The sequence below is a fragment of the Mytilus trossulus genome, chromosome 6 (assembly GCF_036588685.1).
Source record: "Mytilus trossulus isolate FHL-02 chromosome 6, PNRI_Mtr1.1.1.hap1, whole genome shotgun sequence".
Taxonomy (NCBI): Eukaryota; Metazoa; Mollusca; class Bivalvia; order Mytilida; family Mytilidae; genus Mytilus; species Mytilus trossulus.
The window spans coordinates 71,318,939-71,334,206 of record NC_086378.1 but is presented as its reverse complement, the minus strand read 5'-3'; the positions used below and the strand labels follow the sequence as shown (position 1 = coordinate 71,334,206).

Sequence of the window (15,268 nt, the reverse complement as noted above, 5' to 3'; positions counted from 1 at the left end):
CATTTTGCATTAATTACATCAAGCCTGAAAAGATTCCAAGTTTTAAAAGATTGAGAAAAAGCAAACCAGAACTTAAAAGGTTATCACTGAATGCTACCCTCTTAAAAATCAAAGTGCTTGAAAGCACTAAGAGGTAAAGACTGCTTCAATATATCAGTGGGAAGTAAAATTAAATATTCAATGGTTGATGTTGTTTTAACAGCTATTCTAGAAAATTTGTAAGGGTTCCGCGGAACCCAGTGTCTCGCCTACTTTTGCTGTAAATCCCAGGCTCAACAAAAATGAGGAAAAAAATCTATAAAAATATTCCTCTTGATACTATCTTATGATTGTAAGAAGCTTCTGTCCAAGTTTGGTAAAAATCTAGGATAGTTAATGAATCTATTAAATGTTTTGAAAACTTTAACTGCAGACTGTATGTAATGTTAACTGGAAGAAAATCTAAGTCCATTTAAAATTAAAATATAGAAAAAATGGAGTTATCTTTTTACAAAATTTACTTCTGGATACTATCTTTTGATCATAAATAAGCTTCTATCACAGTTTGGTACAAACCCAGGATATTTTAAGAAAGTTAATTAAATTCTAAAAACTTTAACCACAGAGTGAATGTAATGTTTCACTGCAGAAAAACTAAGTCCATTTTAAAGTAAAATATGGAAAAAATGGATTTATCTTTTTACAAAATTTACTTCTGGATACTATCTTTTGATCATAAATAAGCTTCTATCACAGTTTGGTACAAACCCAGGATAGTTTAAGAAAGTTATTAAAATTCTGAAAACTTTAACCACAGAGTGAATGTTATGTTTCCCCGCAGAAAAAAACTAAGTCCATTTATAAGTTAAATACGGAAAAAATGGAATTTTATTTTTACAAAATTTACTTCTGGATACTATCTTATGATCATAAACAAGCTTCTGTCCAAGTTTGGTAGAAATCCAGTATAGTTTAAGAAAGTTATTAAAATTTCAAAAACTTTAACCACAGAGTGAATATTTGTGGACGCCGCGGACGACGACGACGGAAAGTAGGATCGCTTAGTCTCGCTTTTTCGACTAAAGTCGAAGGCTAGACAACAAAGGAAGATAACTCCAATTTTTAAAGAGGAAGTTAACTATGACATAATTTATATTTTTAGAACAGATTCAACAGATATTAGACTCCTGCATATTGCAAAAGTTATGTAATTTTCTTGACAAGTAAAACATCATTTTATGCCTTGAATATCTGAGCATATATTACATCGATAAATTTCTAAAAATATTCATGGAGGATAGTATGTATAGAATGTTATGATCAATGGGCTATATTTTATGTATTAAAAAAGGTAGTGAACAGTCTTGCAAGATTTAGATATTAAGTCAGTCCCATAAGGTTTTGATTTACCTAAAAAGGCTTTTCCTAAAACCCCAACAACATTAGGATATGACTTTAGATGACTTCTAAATTTTAAAATGGGGGGAGGGGAGTGTTTATATTTTTTTTTTTTTTTAGATCTCTTCTTTTTATTTCTAATTCAGTGGATTAACAATCTGAACATAAAAAAGCAGGCAATAAATTCACAGTTACAGAAATCAAGTTTTAATGAGTGGAAAAAATCTCAAACTCACCATAATCATGACTATTGCCATGTGTAGGGGAAAAACATCCATGATTTCTACTTTAATTGTATTACAAACTAGAGGCTCTACAGAGCCTGTGTCGCTCACCTTGGTCTATGTTAATATTAAACATTGTACACAAATGAATTCATGACAAAATTGTGTTTTGGTGATGGTGATGTTTTTGAAGATCTTACTTTAATAAACATTTTTGCTGCTTACAATTATCTCTATCTATATCAGTATGTTTCTGTGGAAAATGTTAGTGAAAATCTACAAATTTTGTGAAAATTGTTAAAAAATGACTATGAAGGGCAATAACTCCTCAGGGGGTCAATTGACTATTTTGGTCATGTTGACTTATTTTTAGTTCTTACTTTACTGTACATTATTGCTGTTTACAGTTTATCTCTATCTATAATAATATTCAAGATAATAACAAAAAAACAGCAAAATTTCCTCAAAATTACCAATTTAGGGGCAGCAACCTAACAACCGATGATCCAATTCATCTGAAAATTCTAGGGCAGATAGATCTTGACCTGATCAACAATTTTACCACTGTCAGATTTGCTCTTAATGCTTTGTTTTTTGGGTTATAAGCCAAAAACTGCATTTTACCCCCATGTTCTATTTTTAGCCATGGCCGCCAATTTGGTTGGTTGGCCGAGTTACCAGACACAATTTTTATACTAGATACCCCAAAGATGATTGTGGCCAAGTTTCAATTAATTTGGCCCAGTAGTTTCAGAGGAGAAGATTTTTCTAAAAGATAACTAAGATTTACGAAAAATGGTTAAAAATTGACTATAAAGGGCAATAACTCCTACAGTGGTCAACTGACCATTTTGGTCATGTTCACTTATTTGTAGATCTTACTTTGCTGAACATTATTGCTATTTACAGTTTTTCTCTATCTATAATAATATTCAAGATAATAACCAAAAACAGCAAAATTTCCTTAAAATTACCGATTCAGGGGCAGCAACCTAACAACGGAATGTCAGATTCATCTGAAAATTCTAAAGCAGATAGATCTTAACCTGATAACTAATTTTACCGTTGTCAGATTTGCTCTAAATGCTTTGGTTTTTGAGTTATAAGCCAAAAACTGCATTTTACCCCTATGTTCTATTTTTAGCCATGGCGGCCATCTTGGTTGGTTGGCAGGGTCATCGGACACAATTTTCAAACTAGATACCTCAATGATGATTGTGGCCAAGTTTGGTTAAATTTGGCCCAGTAGTTTCAGAGAAGAAGATTTTTGTAAAAGTTAACGCCGGACGCAGGACGACGACGACGGACGATGACAGACGACGGACGCCAAGTGATGAGAAAAGCTCACTTGGCCCTTTGGGCCAGGTGAGCTAAAAAGAGTTCTATTGTCATTCACTTGATCTGTTTTTCAGGATTTTTTTTATTAAAGGGGATCACAAATATGTATGTTTTCCTAACTTTAAATTGCATACAGAGCAAAATATTTTATATCATGTACTTTCTTTAAAATCTAAACATAATAAAATGTTAACAAACTCACCATTGTTGTATGTGTAATTAAATGTTTTACAGTCTTTAATTTGTTGGCCTTGATCCAGTATACCTAGTTTCTGTAAGCAAAAAGAGAAAAAATGCATAAGTGAATCACACTGTTGATGTGTCCTGTAAAATTGATAAAGAATTAAAACAAATCATTTTATCCTGCTTAATCATTTATTCTGTTTTGTAGGCTCCTTATAACAACACTATTTTGAAACAGTTTCAGATTTCAATAGAGATTTTTTCAACTTGAAATAACAGATGTACTGATATTCATCAGCAATAAGGTCAATTTCTATCTGACATAGCATAGCTCATATAATAAATGAATAAAGGGAAATAACTCAAATTCATATACTTGTAAAAAATTAATTTTGCTACTCAAAGGTCTAAAACTCAACAAGAACAAATAAAATTATCAAAATTTAACCTGACCTTCATTTAGTCATAGAAACAACATATCTAAATTCAAAAAATTTAGTCAAAGCATTTTCATGATAATGAACGAAACTGTTTGTCAGCCTCCTGTCTGCCTGCCCACCATACATCCCTAAAATAATAACAATTTTTTCTTTTAAAAATCCTGTTAAAAATAAAATTGTGCTGGATCTCTAACATAAGTTAACTTGACAATTAAAATCCGGCAGCTATAACATCTATCACTTACTGTTAACTGATTTTGTAAAACCACTTTGGCAATCAAACTCTGTACAACATTGGTCCTATCTAAACAATCAATACAATTAGTCCTGAAGATCCCTTCTTGTTGGGACAAAACTGTACCATCTTTTTGCATCATAAAATAACTGAAAAAACATATATTTTTATGTAAATTATATAATTATGTGTTTTTTTTTCTTTCAACTGTGAGGAGTAATGAATACACAGCACATTGTTATTAATTTGATTAGTTTGTAGGCTGTACACAGATAAAAAAAAAAGTAGCCAATATTTGAACATATGATAAAGAACAAATATGGTATGTATTTAAAAGGCCTGACAAAAATGTAATTTCATAACACCATATTGGTTTGTTAAAAAGGTTCTTTGGTGTCCCAACAACTCCAACAAATACAAAACAATATCTTACAATATTTTTGAAAAAGTCAAAGTAATAGTCTTCTGATAGTCTAAAACTGAATAAAACATACTCCTAAAGTCTAAAACTGAATAAAACATACTCCTAAAGTCTAAAACTGAATAAAACATACTCCTTAAGTCTGAAACTGAATAAAACATACTCCTAAAGTCTAAAACTGAAAAAAAACATACTCCTTAAGTCTAAAACTGAATAAAACATACTCCTAAAGTCTAAAACTGAATAAAACAAAAGTCTTAAACTGAATAAAACATACTCCTAAAGTCTTAAACTGAATAAAACATACTCCTTAAGTCTAAAACTGAATAAAATATACTCCTAAAGTCTAAAACTGAATAAAACATACTCCTAAAGTCTAAAACTGAATAAAACATACTCCTCAAGTCTAAAACTGAATAAAACATCCTCCTAAAGTCTAAAACTGAATAAAACATAAGTCTAAAACTGAATAAAACATACTCCTAAAGTCTAATTCTGAATAAAACATACTCCTTAAGTCTAAAACTGAATAAAACATACTCCTAAAGTCTAAAACTGAATAAAACATACTCCTTAAGTCTAAAACTGAATAAAATATACTCCTAAAGTCTAAAACTGAATAAAACATACTTCTAAAGTCTTAAACTGAATAAAACATACTCCTTAAGTCTAAAACTGAATAAAGCATACTCCTTAAGTCTAAAACTGAATAAAACATACTCCTTAAGTCTAAAACTGAATAAAACATACTCCTAAAGTCTCAAACTGAATAAAACATACTCCTAAAGTCTTAACCTGAATAAAACATACTCCTAAAGGTGAGGATTCTCAAAAGAAATTCATAGTCAAATAAAACATACCCCTAAAAGTGACAATTCTCAAAAGAAATTCATAGTCAAATTTCATGCCAATGTGATGAAAAAATAAATGTTCATAATGTTTATAAATGTTTAATCTATTTTTTAATCCATGGGGCTGATTTAAGCATGGGACACATATCCTATAAACTTACTGTTGTCTTCTAATGTCATCCGATAATCTGTCCATCAATATAGATAGTCTATCCCAACGTAATCCTGTGTTTCCACATTCGTGGTGAAAATCAAAATACTCATATCTAAAATAAATGTAGAGAAAACTTTAACAGTAGCTATAGAGACATGTTCAATCCTTTCATTGTCACAGACAAGTTGAGAAAATTTTACTAACTGATTTAGCTAAGGAGTTCAAATAAGTCAGAGTTAAACCAAATAATCCCTCTCTTTTTTGCATTTCTCATTAATCATGTGGTAAAAAAGAAACATACTATCCTGAAATTTGGTGTAAAAAGTTCTTTTTCATTTTTTCGAGCCTTCGACTTTTGTCTTTTGTTATTGCTATCATCATCATATCTATATCGCATTTTTCACAAATAATAATAACATGGCAATAATTTCTGAATTTACAGTAATTTAATATAAATACATTGGTCACTATAGAAACATCACTTACCTCATTTTTTTATTCTGAGAATTTGTTATAAATTGAGAAAAAGATTTTTCTAGAAGTCCTTCTGATCCGGCCTGGTTAACCTAAAAAAAATACAATTAAGGAAATTTTAGGGTTGTTCAATCAAAAAATTACATATAATACCTTTCTATATAGATAAGGACTTTAGTTTTACTGTTTGGATGGTTTTACACTAGTAACTTTTGGGGCCCTTTATAGCTAGCTGTTAGGTGTGAGCCTAGGCTCCGTGTTGAAGACAGTACCTTGACCTATAATGGTTTACTTTTATAATTGTGACTTAGATGGAGAGTTGTCTCATTGGCACTCATACCACATCATCCTATATCTGTAGCTACAGAAGGCATTTTGAATAAACAGCTGCACCATGAGCACATGATAAGCCTGTCATGTTTTAAAAGAATAAAGTTTAATAACTTTTCAATGTCATACCAGAAATTTATGAAAACACTAAAGGGAGGTCATCTTAATTGATATATTAACCAGTCACCAAAGTTTCATGAAAATATCATTAACACAGTGAATAGTTTGGAACAAATTTCATAAGAAACATACTATTTATATATAGAATAACCATACATTGTTTCTAATAATCAATGTTACATGTACAAGGATAAGAAACAGGTAGAAAGCTAGGCTGTGCTGATCATTTCTACCTGTTTTGAGCAGAGTAAAAATAACATTGATATTTCGAGACAATATATTGTTATTCTTTATAAACTGCAACTCTTTTTTATAACTGATCTAAATGAAATATTTAGGGTAAAAATCATCATTTCTTAATTTTGGGCAGGAGATGTAAAATTTCTGCAAACTTGTATGTTTTATTGATGTCATAAATAAAACTCAACGGAAACACATTGTCAATATCATAAACAAGGTGATATACAGTCAGTGACTGAATATCACATATGAATAAACGGTCAATGCAATTCAACCCAAAAAGCACAGCTGCAGTATATAATATCATTACCAGGGAAATTAAAGATATTTTCAAAGAACAATGTTACCCATTAAGTGCATGTAAAATGTATATGAGTGTGATTTTGCTAACATTTTTATGTATGCATTTTTTTCATAAAAATCAAGGAAGAGGAATACATACCAAATTAACAATCGTTTGTTCTCCATAGTTATAGACCTGGTTGTCAAAATGTCTTTGAAATACTTCTGGCTGTACAAAAAAAGTTTATAACAATTTAAATTTGCAAACTAGTATATTAATTCATAAAAAAGTAATATTATTTATAATAAAGATTTTCAACATGGTTGAGGTATTGTTTTAATGGTTTTTTTTGCAGATGGACAAATTAATGACAACCATACCACATCTTTGTATCACAATGAATTGGATTACAATACAAGAAAGTTCTATGCATTGATATATAGTAATGGTGTAGTTCATTTGTTTCTATTAATTTTGAAAATGTACAGAAAACAGAAAAACCCACTTAATTTACTTTTCATCCTCACTTTGTTTTAATCATAAATTAATGTTGTATTTACTGGTAAAAACATGTTTAAGTGCCATTTATACACATAGGCAAACAGTGTAGGTATATATATCTTCATTTATATGTTTTGGAGTTTAGTGTGAAGTCCATTTTCATTAAACTAGTATATTTAAGGGGCAAGCTGAAGCCTGCTTCGGGGTACAGAATTTTCTTGGTGTGTTGATGAGTCATTTGTTGTGTTGGGCTGTTTTTTTCTCTTTGGTCGAGTTGTTGTCTCTTTTTCCATTCTCAATGTTATCCTCGTACAAGAAAACATATAATACTTACATAATTGGCAGCATTGATTTTAATTTTTGGCTTGTACTTCAAATTAGGTCGTTGTGACCAGAATATAGGTATTGATCCTCTTGTCTGAAAAAAAATTAAGCATATAAACTTGTTTTTCTTTTATAATAAAAGTCACATAATCAATACAGTGAGTTATAACCATAGTTGCTGAGGGTTTATTTTATTCCATGATTTTCTCAAAAATGTCATATCAAAGAGTGCCATAGACATCAAAGATGGTAAAAAGATCTTAACACATTGCTAGATGGTGTCATATAAATTGTTATAGAAATGCATATAATTGTTTATGTCAAATGTATTATTAGAGGTGTAATTTGTGTTTGTAATTGGTTCATTTCAATACTTTATAAGTAATGATGTCAAAAACAAAATTTGTTTAACAGTGTTTTACCTTTAATCGTATAAGAAGATTGCAAATGGTGGTTTTGATAATTGGACTGAATCAAAATTAGTTTACATAACCAGACAGTCAGACAAACAGGTATACATATATGTATCTACTTATATGATAGTCTAAATAAATAGGAAAAAGAATTATTTACCTTAAAGCTAATTTCTTAATGAATGTAGAGTTGGCCTTTGGTTAGGTTGGTTGCTTTGTTTTTTTATATTGTACAATTGTAATTGGGATGGCATCAAATCAAATTCAAATAAATTAAATACAGGTTTAATTATGCCTATCTATATTGAATGCAGATGTAAATCTTAATAACAATGCTTCAGCCAACGCTTATACAAACAAAGTCACTCTACAAGCATAAGAAATTAGCTATAAAAATTTTCCACCTACCTGTACATATGAACATCTGACTTTTTCATATTCTACAATCTGTTCTGTTTCTACAAAGTTGGCCACTTGACCTTCGGTGTCGATTCCCCTGACCCAGAATCTAGTACCAACTCGCAAAACACATCTCCGCGATATCAAAATATGGTCAAATGATCTGTTGTTTATTAGCGATGGTGTTATACAAATATCTAATCATATGTTAAGGAAAACAATATTTAATAGTCTTAAAGTCAAAGAAAAGAGGTTTGCAGCTTCACAATAGCTAACTTTTCATTCAAATATCAAGGCTTGTTCCATTAGAATTTAAGAAAGAACTGATAATGAACACTCAATTACTTTTCACCTAAGATGGTAAGAAAATATAATAACAAAAGACTGCAAGAACTTATAGATAATATAGGACAGTGAGAAAGTTCTACAGAAATTTGCCTATGATCTTTAGATTGAAATTAAAATATCATACAAAATAGCCTGCTTATAAAATATAATGCCGATTTTTTTCATTCACATGATGTAGTAAGTATGAAAAATATCCATGTTTTTACTAAAAAATGTGTTAAATATTTAAAGGAAGGGGGAGCGCCAGGAGATTGAACCTGTGATCTCCTGCTTTGAAGTAATGCAAACTATGGGTACCACCAGATCATTGAGGTGGTTGTTTGTCTATAAACAGTTACTAAGGATACATCCATGTAAAACAGGTAGACAGAATCGGTGTAGTTCTGGTTGCTGTGTTAGTTCTTTAAGAATATGACCATTCCATGTAAACCTAGAATCTGCCTGCAATAAAGAAATAAAACTTAAATAAAAAAATCTGACAAAAACTATCTTATTTGAAAGAACCTTTAGTGATCCAACTCATATACCCCACTTCATTAATACAGGATATTTCCATTAACCATCCACTAATCAAAATGATTGTATCAAAGAACAGAAGATTCTGTTTATTTGTCAGTGGGAAGTAAAAATAAATATTGCAGTGTCAATAAAGCATTGGTTGAAGCTGATTCAACTACAATTCTGGACAATCGGAGATAACTTCAAAGGAGTATATTCGATAAGGTCCTAAAATGGCCCCCTTTTTTAGCGTAAATTTCAAATTCGGATTTATCAGCCAATATGTTGATAAATTATAGCTGATACATTGACTAGCTAGGATATCAACCATTTTGTTGAAAGTTTTGCGTTTCTGCGTTTCATTATGACGTCACAAGTTGTACTCATATTGATTTTTCACAAAAAAAATCAATGAAAATGTTTAAATTTCCATAAATTATTGAACAGGACACATAGAGCGCATACGTCGACAACAAAGATCTATTAAAATAATGTTTGTGAAGACATTTCACATGTCTTATTTGAATCTAAAGCTTGTTGACGCCTGCGCTCTATGTTTCCTAGTCCTTTGTTTGGTTGAAATCTAGCTGATTTTGTCAAATTTCACCAACATCTCTTATTTTGACCTTTTTTTGATGTAAGAAGCAACGTGTTAGAATGAAACTTTGACAAAAACAGTTCTGTTAAACTTTCTAACATGTCTTTAAGGCGACTTTAAACATTTATTGTCTTTTAACTATGAACTTTATAATTGGGGCCAAATATGGTCCTTTCCGAACTTACTCCTTTAAGAAATGACATTAACAATATGACATCATTTATATTTTTTAGAACAGATATTAGATTCCTGCACCTTACAAATTTGTAATTTTCCTAAAAGGTGTAGCATCGTTTTGTGAGTTGGATATCTGAGCATGTATTACATTGATAAATTTCTCGATAGGATGTAAAAATGTTATGATCAATGCACTATATTTTGTGTTTATTTTGAAGATTTAGATATCAAGTCAGTAACAGGGTTTTGATTGCATGAATTTTACCCAAAAATAGTGCTCATTGCATATTTTTCTGATTATCAAGCTCATCCAAGCTATTGATAAACAGATAAATCTAAAGAAGATCTGATAAGAAACGAAGGTGCTATATTAATGTGAATTATAGTTACAAGTCCAAAAAAATAACAGTCTATTTAATTTCTCTGATTAGCAAACTCTTTCCTGAATTTGATGACTGAAACCTAAATTCAAGTTAAAAATTATGATGATACCCTGGTGACAACAAAAAGATTACACCCTCCGCAAAAAATGGTACCCCATTCAGAGATTTTGGTTCATGAACTCATTCTGTTAATTTCTGATGATTGATTCAAAATTGAAGAGGACCTGAGAAGAAATATGGGAAAATCTCTTCAAGCCCATCCCCCTTACTTATTTATGAAAGTGTTTAAAAATCAGGATAATCAATCATTGTACCTCATACAATGTTATCTTACCCTCTCATGAAGTGGCATACTAAGAAAGTCGATACTTGTGTTGCTCAATCTTTGTAGACTGTGAGTGAGATCATAAGTAGTTGAGAAATAATAACTTTCTGTCTTTAGACAATGTTCTACCAAGTTGACATATGTTTTGTTGTCTGTGGTCTAAAAAAAATATAGTAGTTAATTATATTCCTATTATGTGACAATATTTATTAACCAATTTGATGTCTATTTTATATAAAAAAAATATATGTTTCAGCATTCAACAAAATCATTGAAAGTAAATGTTACAATAGACTAAAAATATAAACAAAATAGACAACCAAGGAAAATGTAGACAAAGACAAACATGATGATTTCTGAATTCTACATAAACATGTATATAGACATAGTCTAAGAACATACTGTAGCATAAATGTTCTAGTAAAGGATCTTAAAGGGAAATCCTTCAAAATGGGGCATAACTCCAAAATATGACATTCATTTTTTTTTTTAAATGTGCACGATATACTTTTGTTTAAGACATTTATTAAGTATAACATTCAGCCAACAGAAATTTGGTTGATTACCATATGTCAATGTGAACAACTCCTGTAGGACATATATATTTGTTTTTGTTTTTATAGTATGTATCCTAAACTATATCATTTGTATATGGAAGCTGTCAATTCTGCTGTTGTTTTTTTTAATCTTTAAAGATAAAAGAATCATCAACCAATTACCATAATCCTGTACAGAAGCAGTCATCACATAAAATATTCAGTCTATCATTAGCTAATGTAACAAAAGCCCTTGAACTATTGACCCAGAATTCATTACATGCGCTAGAGGGTCTTCCTCACCCCATAAGATATTATCAGGCCAAACCTGGTCCTGATAATTATTTCTTTGCAACTATAAAAATATTCTGTCCAGAAAATGAACTGTTCATGACAGGATGCCCAGAATTCATGTCAGCTTTCATAACAAGTCTGGTACTGGTAGGTTTCAACAAATCAAAAATTGGCTTATGATATGTTGATCTATACTTAGTATGTGTGCCTTGCATTTACTTACGTCAAAATATCAACAAACATTTATTTCTATTGTTTAAAATGAGAAGGAGATGGGGAATGTGTCAAAGCGACAACAACCCCACCATAGAGCAGTTACCTGTTTCTCTGTCAGATGCAAAGTAGTTCTTTTATATGAGAGCATTTCTGTATCTGTAACTTTCCATACTGTATGTCCACATATCTCTCCTACTTTCTCTTTCTTTGTAATCACAATGAGATAGGGTCCAGCTGTCAATCGTATGATACCAAAGATTCCCCATATTGACTTGGTCACAGCAGGAGGTATCTCAGCATTTCCTGTAAACAGATGATTAATTTGGTCAGGCTGTTGTCTCTTTGACATATTCCCCATTTCCATTTCCATTTTATTATTATAAATAACTATGCATCTATACAAATCTGTGCTAGTTTCTATTACAGAACTATGGAGAACCGATAAACCATGGATTAGATGCATCATAAAAAAAAATCAATTTTTAGACGCAAGATTTTAGTTTGATTCTGATTCAAATTTGATGAGTATTTAATTACAATATTCTCCATCTGTGATTGGTATTTTATATAGATTTTAACTAAGATGTGGTATGATTACCATTGGATACTCCCAGTCTCCATCAGATACCAAACGATGTAGAAACATGTTCTGTGTTATCAATTACATGTAGATAAAATGGTATTTCTGGTCATTTTTTTTTAAATACTTTGTTCATTCGGATAACTACATGCACAGGTTTTCCTGGACTCCACCTGGTGTTTTATGTTTGACTTACATTGGGTGTCTTATATTTGGGTTGTTTGCTGGTTGTATATTTGGTTAGAAATCAAGAAATCATATTAAACATGTTAAAACATACAATTCAAACCATGACCATTAAATTGAAAATTGATTTATATAGTTAGAAAGGCCTATTGTTTCGAATACTTAATCCTTGTATATCAAATGATTTTTTTTACTGAGTACAGTTCTTAATCAATACATATATTTTCATCTTGTTTCACAGTTTCAGCCTTAATGAAGACGTCCAAATTCATACAAAACAGTGTTAGGATCATTAGTGTTTTTAATGCCTGGAGTTATATCATCAATAATGAATGATTCTTTAAGTCACCTAACTAGCATACCAAGACCTACTTCGACTCGTCTAACTTAGGTTAGTTGAGTCTGTTGAATTTACTTGACTTACAACCTAACCCCCCTCCCTTTCAACTTACCTGAGTTAACTCGACATCAACCCTGAGTATGGGCAGGTTTAGTCGAGTTTCAAGATGGCATTAAGTACTTGATACAAATAACATGAATAAAAGTGATACACATAAACTGGTATTTGACAAAATACAGACAAAGAAAAAGGCTGATGAAGGAAATTTATTTTTGCCTGTATTTTGGAATCATCAAATATTGTTAATGTGTGTATCAATTGTCAGTGATGTTTATAAATAAACAAATTTCATTTCTGAACGATCTTTTTTCTCAACCCTTTTTAGCTCACTAACAAACTATTTTTTCAAAGGCATACAGGACAAGGACTTTTCTAACTGAAACAAAATGTTTTTTTTTTAAATTTCAATGCTCAGAAAAAAACATTCCACTTTCCTTATGATAGTCAACTAGATGGAAGAGTTTTTACTTGAATTCGGAGAGGTTGCGCATATGCACATTAGCACTGATATTTTAACTCAAGTCAACCCCAAGTTAGAGGAATGGTAGTACGCCCAAATTATCAGGATGCAGTTTACACATGTTACAAGGTACCATGCTTAACTTTTGTATGTCAAATGATTACATTTCTATCTTCTAACATTACTTAGGTACCTTGAAGGCTTATTTCCTGTGAAACACGGTCAATTATAAGTATCTCACTGTCTTTAGAATCTTTTGGTTCTACATAAAACTTGTCAGCCGTAATATGTCTGAAAAAGAAATTATGTACGTAAAACATCAACCAAATCTGTACACAAATCAAAGAAATAGTTTACTAACCGTAATTGTTTGTCAACCAAGTAAGTATATACATGTAAACTACAATCCAAATCTGGCAATGTGTATGAAACATTTACATCACATCTATAATGATTATGTATGTTGTATTCGTTTCAACTAACCTTCTAAAATTTATATATACTAGAGCACACCCATGATATGGCGGGTATGTGACTGAATTAAAGTATATAACTATGTGTAAGCCTTATGTTAGTATTGGTATTGTCATCTGATCAAGACATGCCTATAATAAGATACACAGGTTTCTCTGCCATGTCTGCTGTGAAATATTTAAAATTTCCTCATAGACTTTTCAAAATCACTGAAACAAGTAATTTTAGAAGTTAAAATTTATTCACTTCAATAAGTGTTTATAACATTTTTAGGATATTTTTCCAACAAGCTTGATTTTTTCATTGGTATCTTACTATGCCCTAACAATCAAAATGGCTGCTTCCAGCACAAACATGACAAATGTGCTACAATTAAGGTTTAAAAAATGTCGGCACTGGGAGGATTATTCAATTAAAGCTTCTTTAAAGGGATTAAATCATTTTGGGGTATAGGACCCTTACCAAACACGAAATTAACCGACTACAAATTTTATTTTTTTAAATCCCGACCTACTTACTGATTTATTTGCCTTGGCAGCCATGGCAGCAGGAAACAGAAATATATTTTTTTGACCTTATGTAGAAAACTATAGAAAAGTTTGTGAAAATATGGAAAATCACTGAAATTATATAATTAGCATAATTAGAAGTTTAGAGAAAACACCAAAATCACTTAAAAAGGTGATAACTGAATATAAAAAAATCACTGAAATAGGTGATAATGAAATCACTTGCTTAAGTAGCACCCCTGACTGCCTATTATTCCCAAGTGAATAACACTTGTCGCAGCTCAATGATTACAAATCTCTTTACAGTATGACATCACCTAACGTCAGTTAAACAAAAACAAATAAGGCTACAACCCAGTTAGAAATCCAACAGAAGAAAAAGAAACAAGATCAAACAAGACTTGAAAATTCTTTTAGAGTTGATGATATTTCTTGTAAAAGGCCTTTTTCAGGGCCATAAATATATTTAAAAGAAAGAGTCTACCTTTATTGTACCTACATGTACGGGAAATGTCAATAGACATAAAATAGTTTTCTAAAAGTAAGTGTTTTGACAATCTGTTACTGGCAAAAAATGACTGGTGAGGTTACAATATATTACTTTTTATCATTATTTGCTCGTTCCATATAATGAAATATCTGCATGTGTACTGTATGGCCCATAAATAAGTGGGTGAATAACATGCACTGATTTTTTAACAAAGTTAAATTTAACAAATGTATTTTTTTTATTTAATCTTCTTAATCATCATGATCATAATTGCCCTATAAAGGCTATATCGTTGATCAACATTGAAATCCCAGAAAAAAAACTCAAAAGAATAAAAAAAATGTAATAAAAATATTGTTGCCAAATAGCCAATGTTGAAATCAAATGGCCATGCTAAAATGAAGCTCCCGATTTGACTAACATGACTAAATGACGATTTGGTGCCGACTAGTCCAAATAATTATGACGTCTTCAAAGGCTATTATAA

General features: G+C 30.7%; 1 protein-coding gene across 1 annotated transcript in view; it reads right to left on the bottom strand.

The window, feature by feature from the left end:
• The window catches only part of LOC134721793 (phosphatidylinositol-3-phosphatase SAC1-like), a 39,214-nt gene that overhangs the window by 22,819 nt on the left and 1,127 nt on the right, over positions 1-15,268 (bottom strand). Inside the window, exons 2-12 of the mRNA XM_063585011.1 lie at positions 13,502-13,599; positions 11,786-11,985; positions 10,646-10,795; positions 9,003-9,096; positions 8,317-8,504; positions 7,506-7,589; positions 6,830-6,898; positions 5,710-5,789; positions 5,231-5,335; positions 3,808-3,946; positions 3,142-3,211 (exon numbers count right to left, since the gene is read on the bottom strand). Coding sequence (XP_063441081.1) covers positions 3,142-3,211; positions 3,808-3,946; positions 5,231-5,335; positions 5,710-5,789; positions 6,830-6,898; positions 7,506-7,589; positions 8,317-8,504; positions 9,003-9,096; positions 10,646-10,795; positions 11,786-11,985; positions 13,502-13,599 — 1,277 coding nt within the window. The remainder of the gene's footprint in view (positions 1-3,141; positions 3,212-3,807; positions 3,947-5,230; positions 5,336-5,709; positions 5,790-6,829; positions 6,899-7,505; positions 7,590-8,316; positions 8,505-9,002; positions 9,097-10,645; positions 10,796-11,785; positions 11,986-13,501; positions 13,600-15,268) is intronic.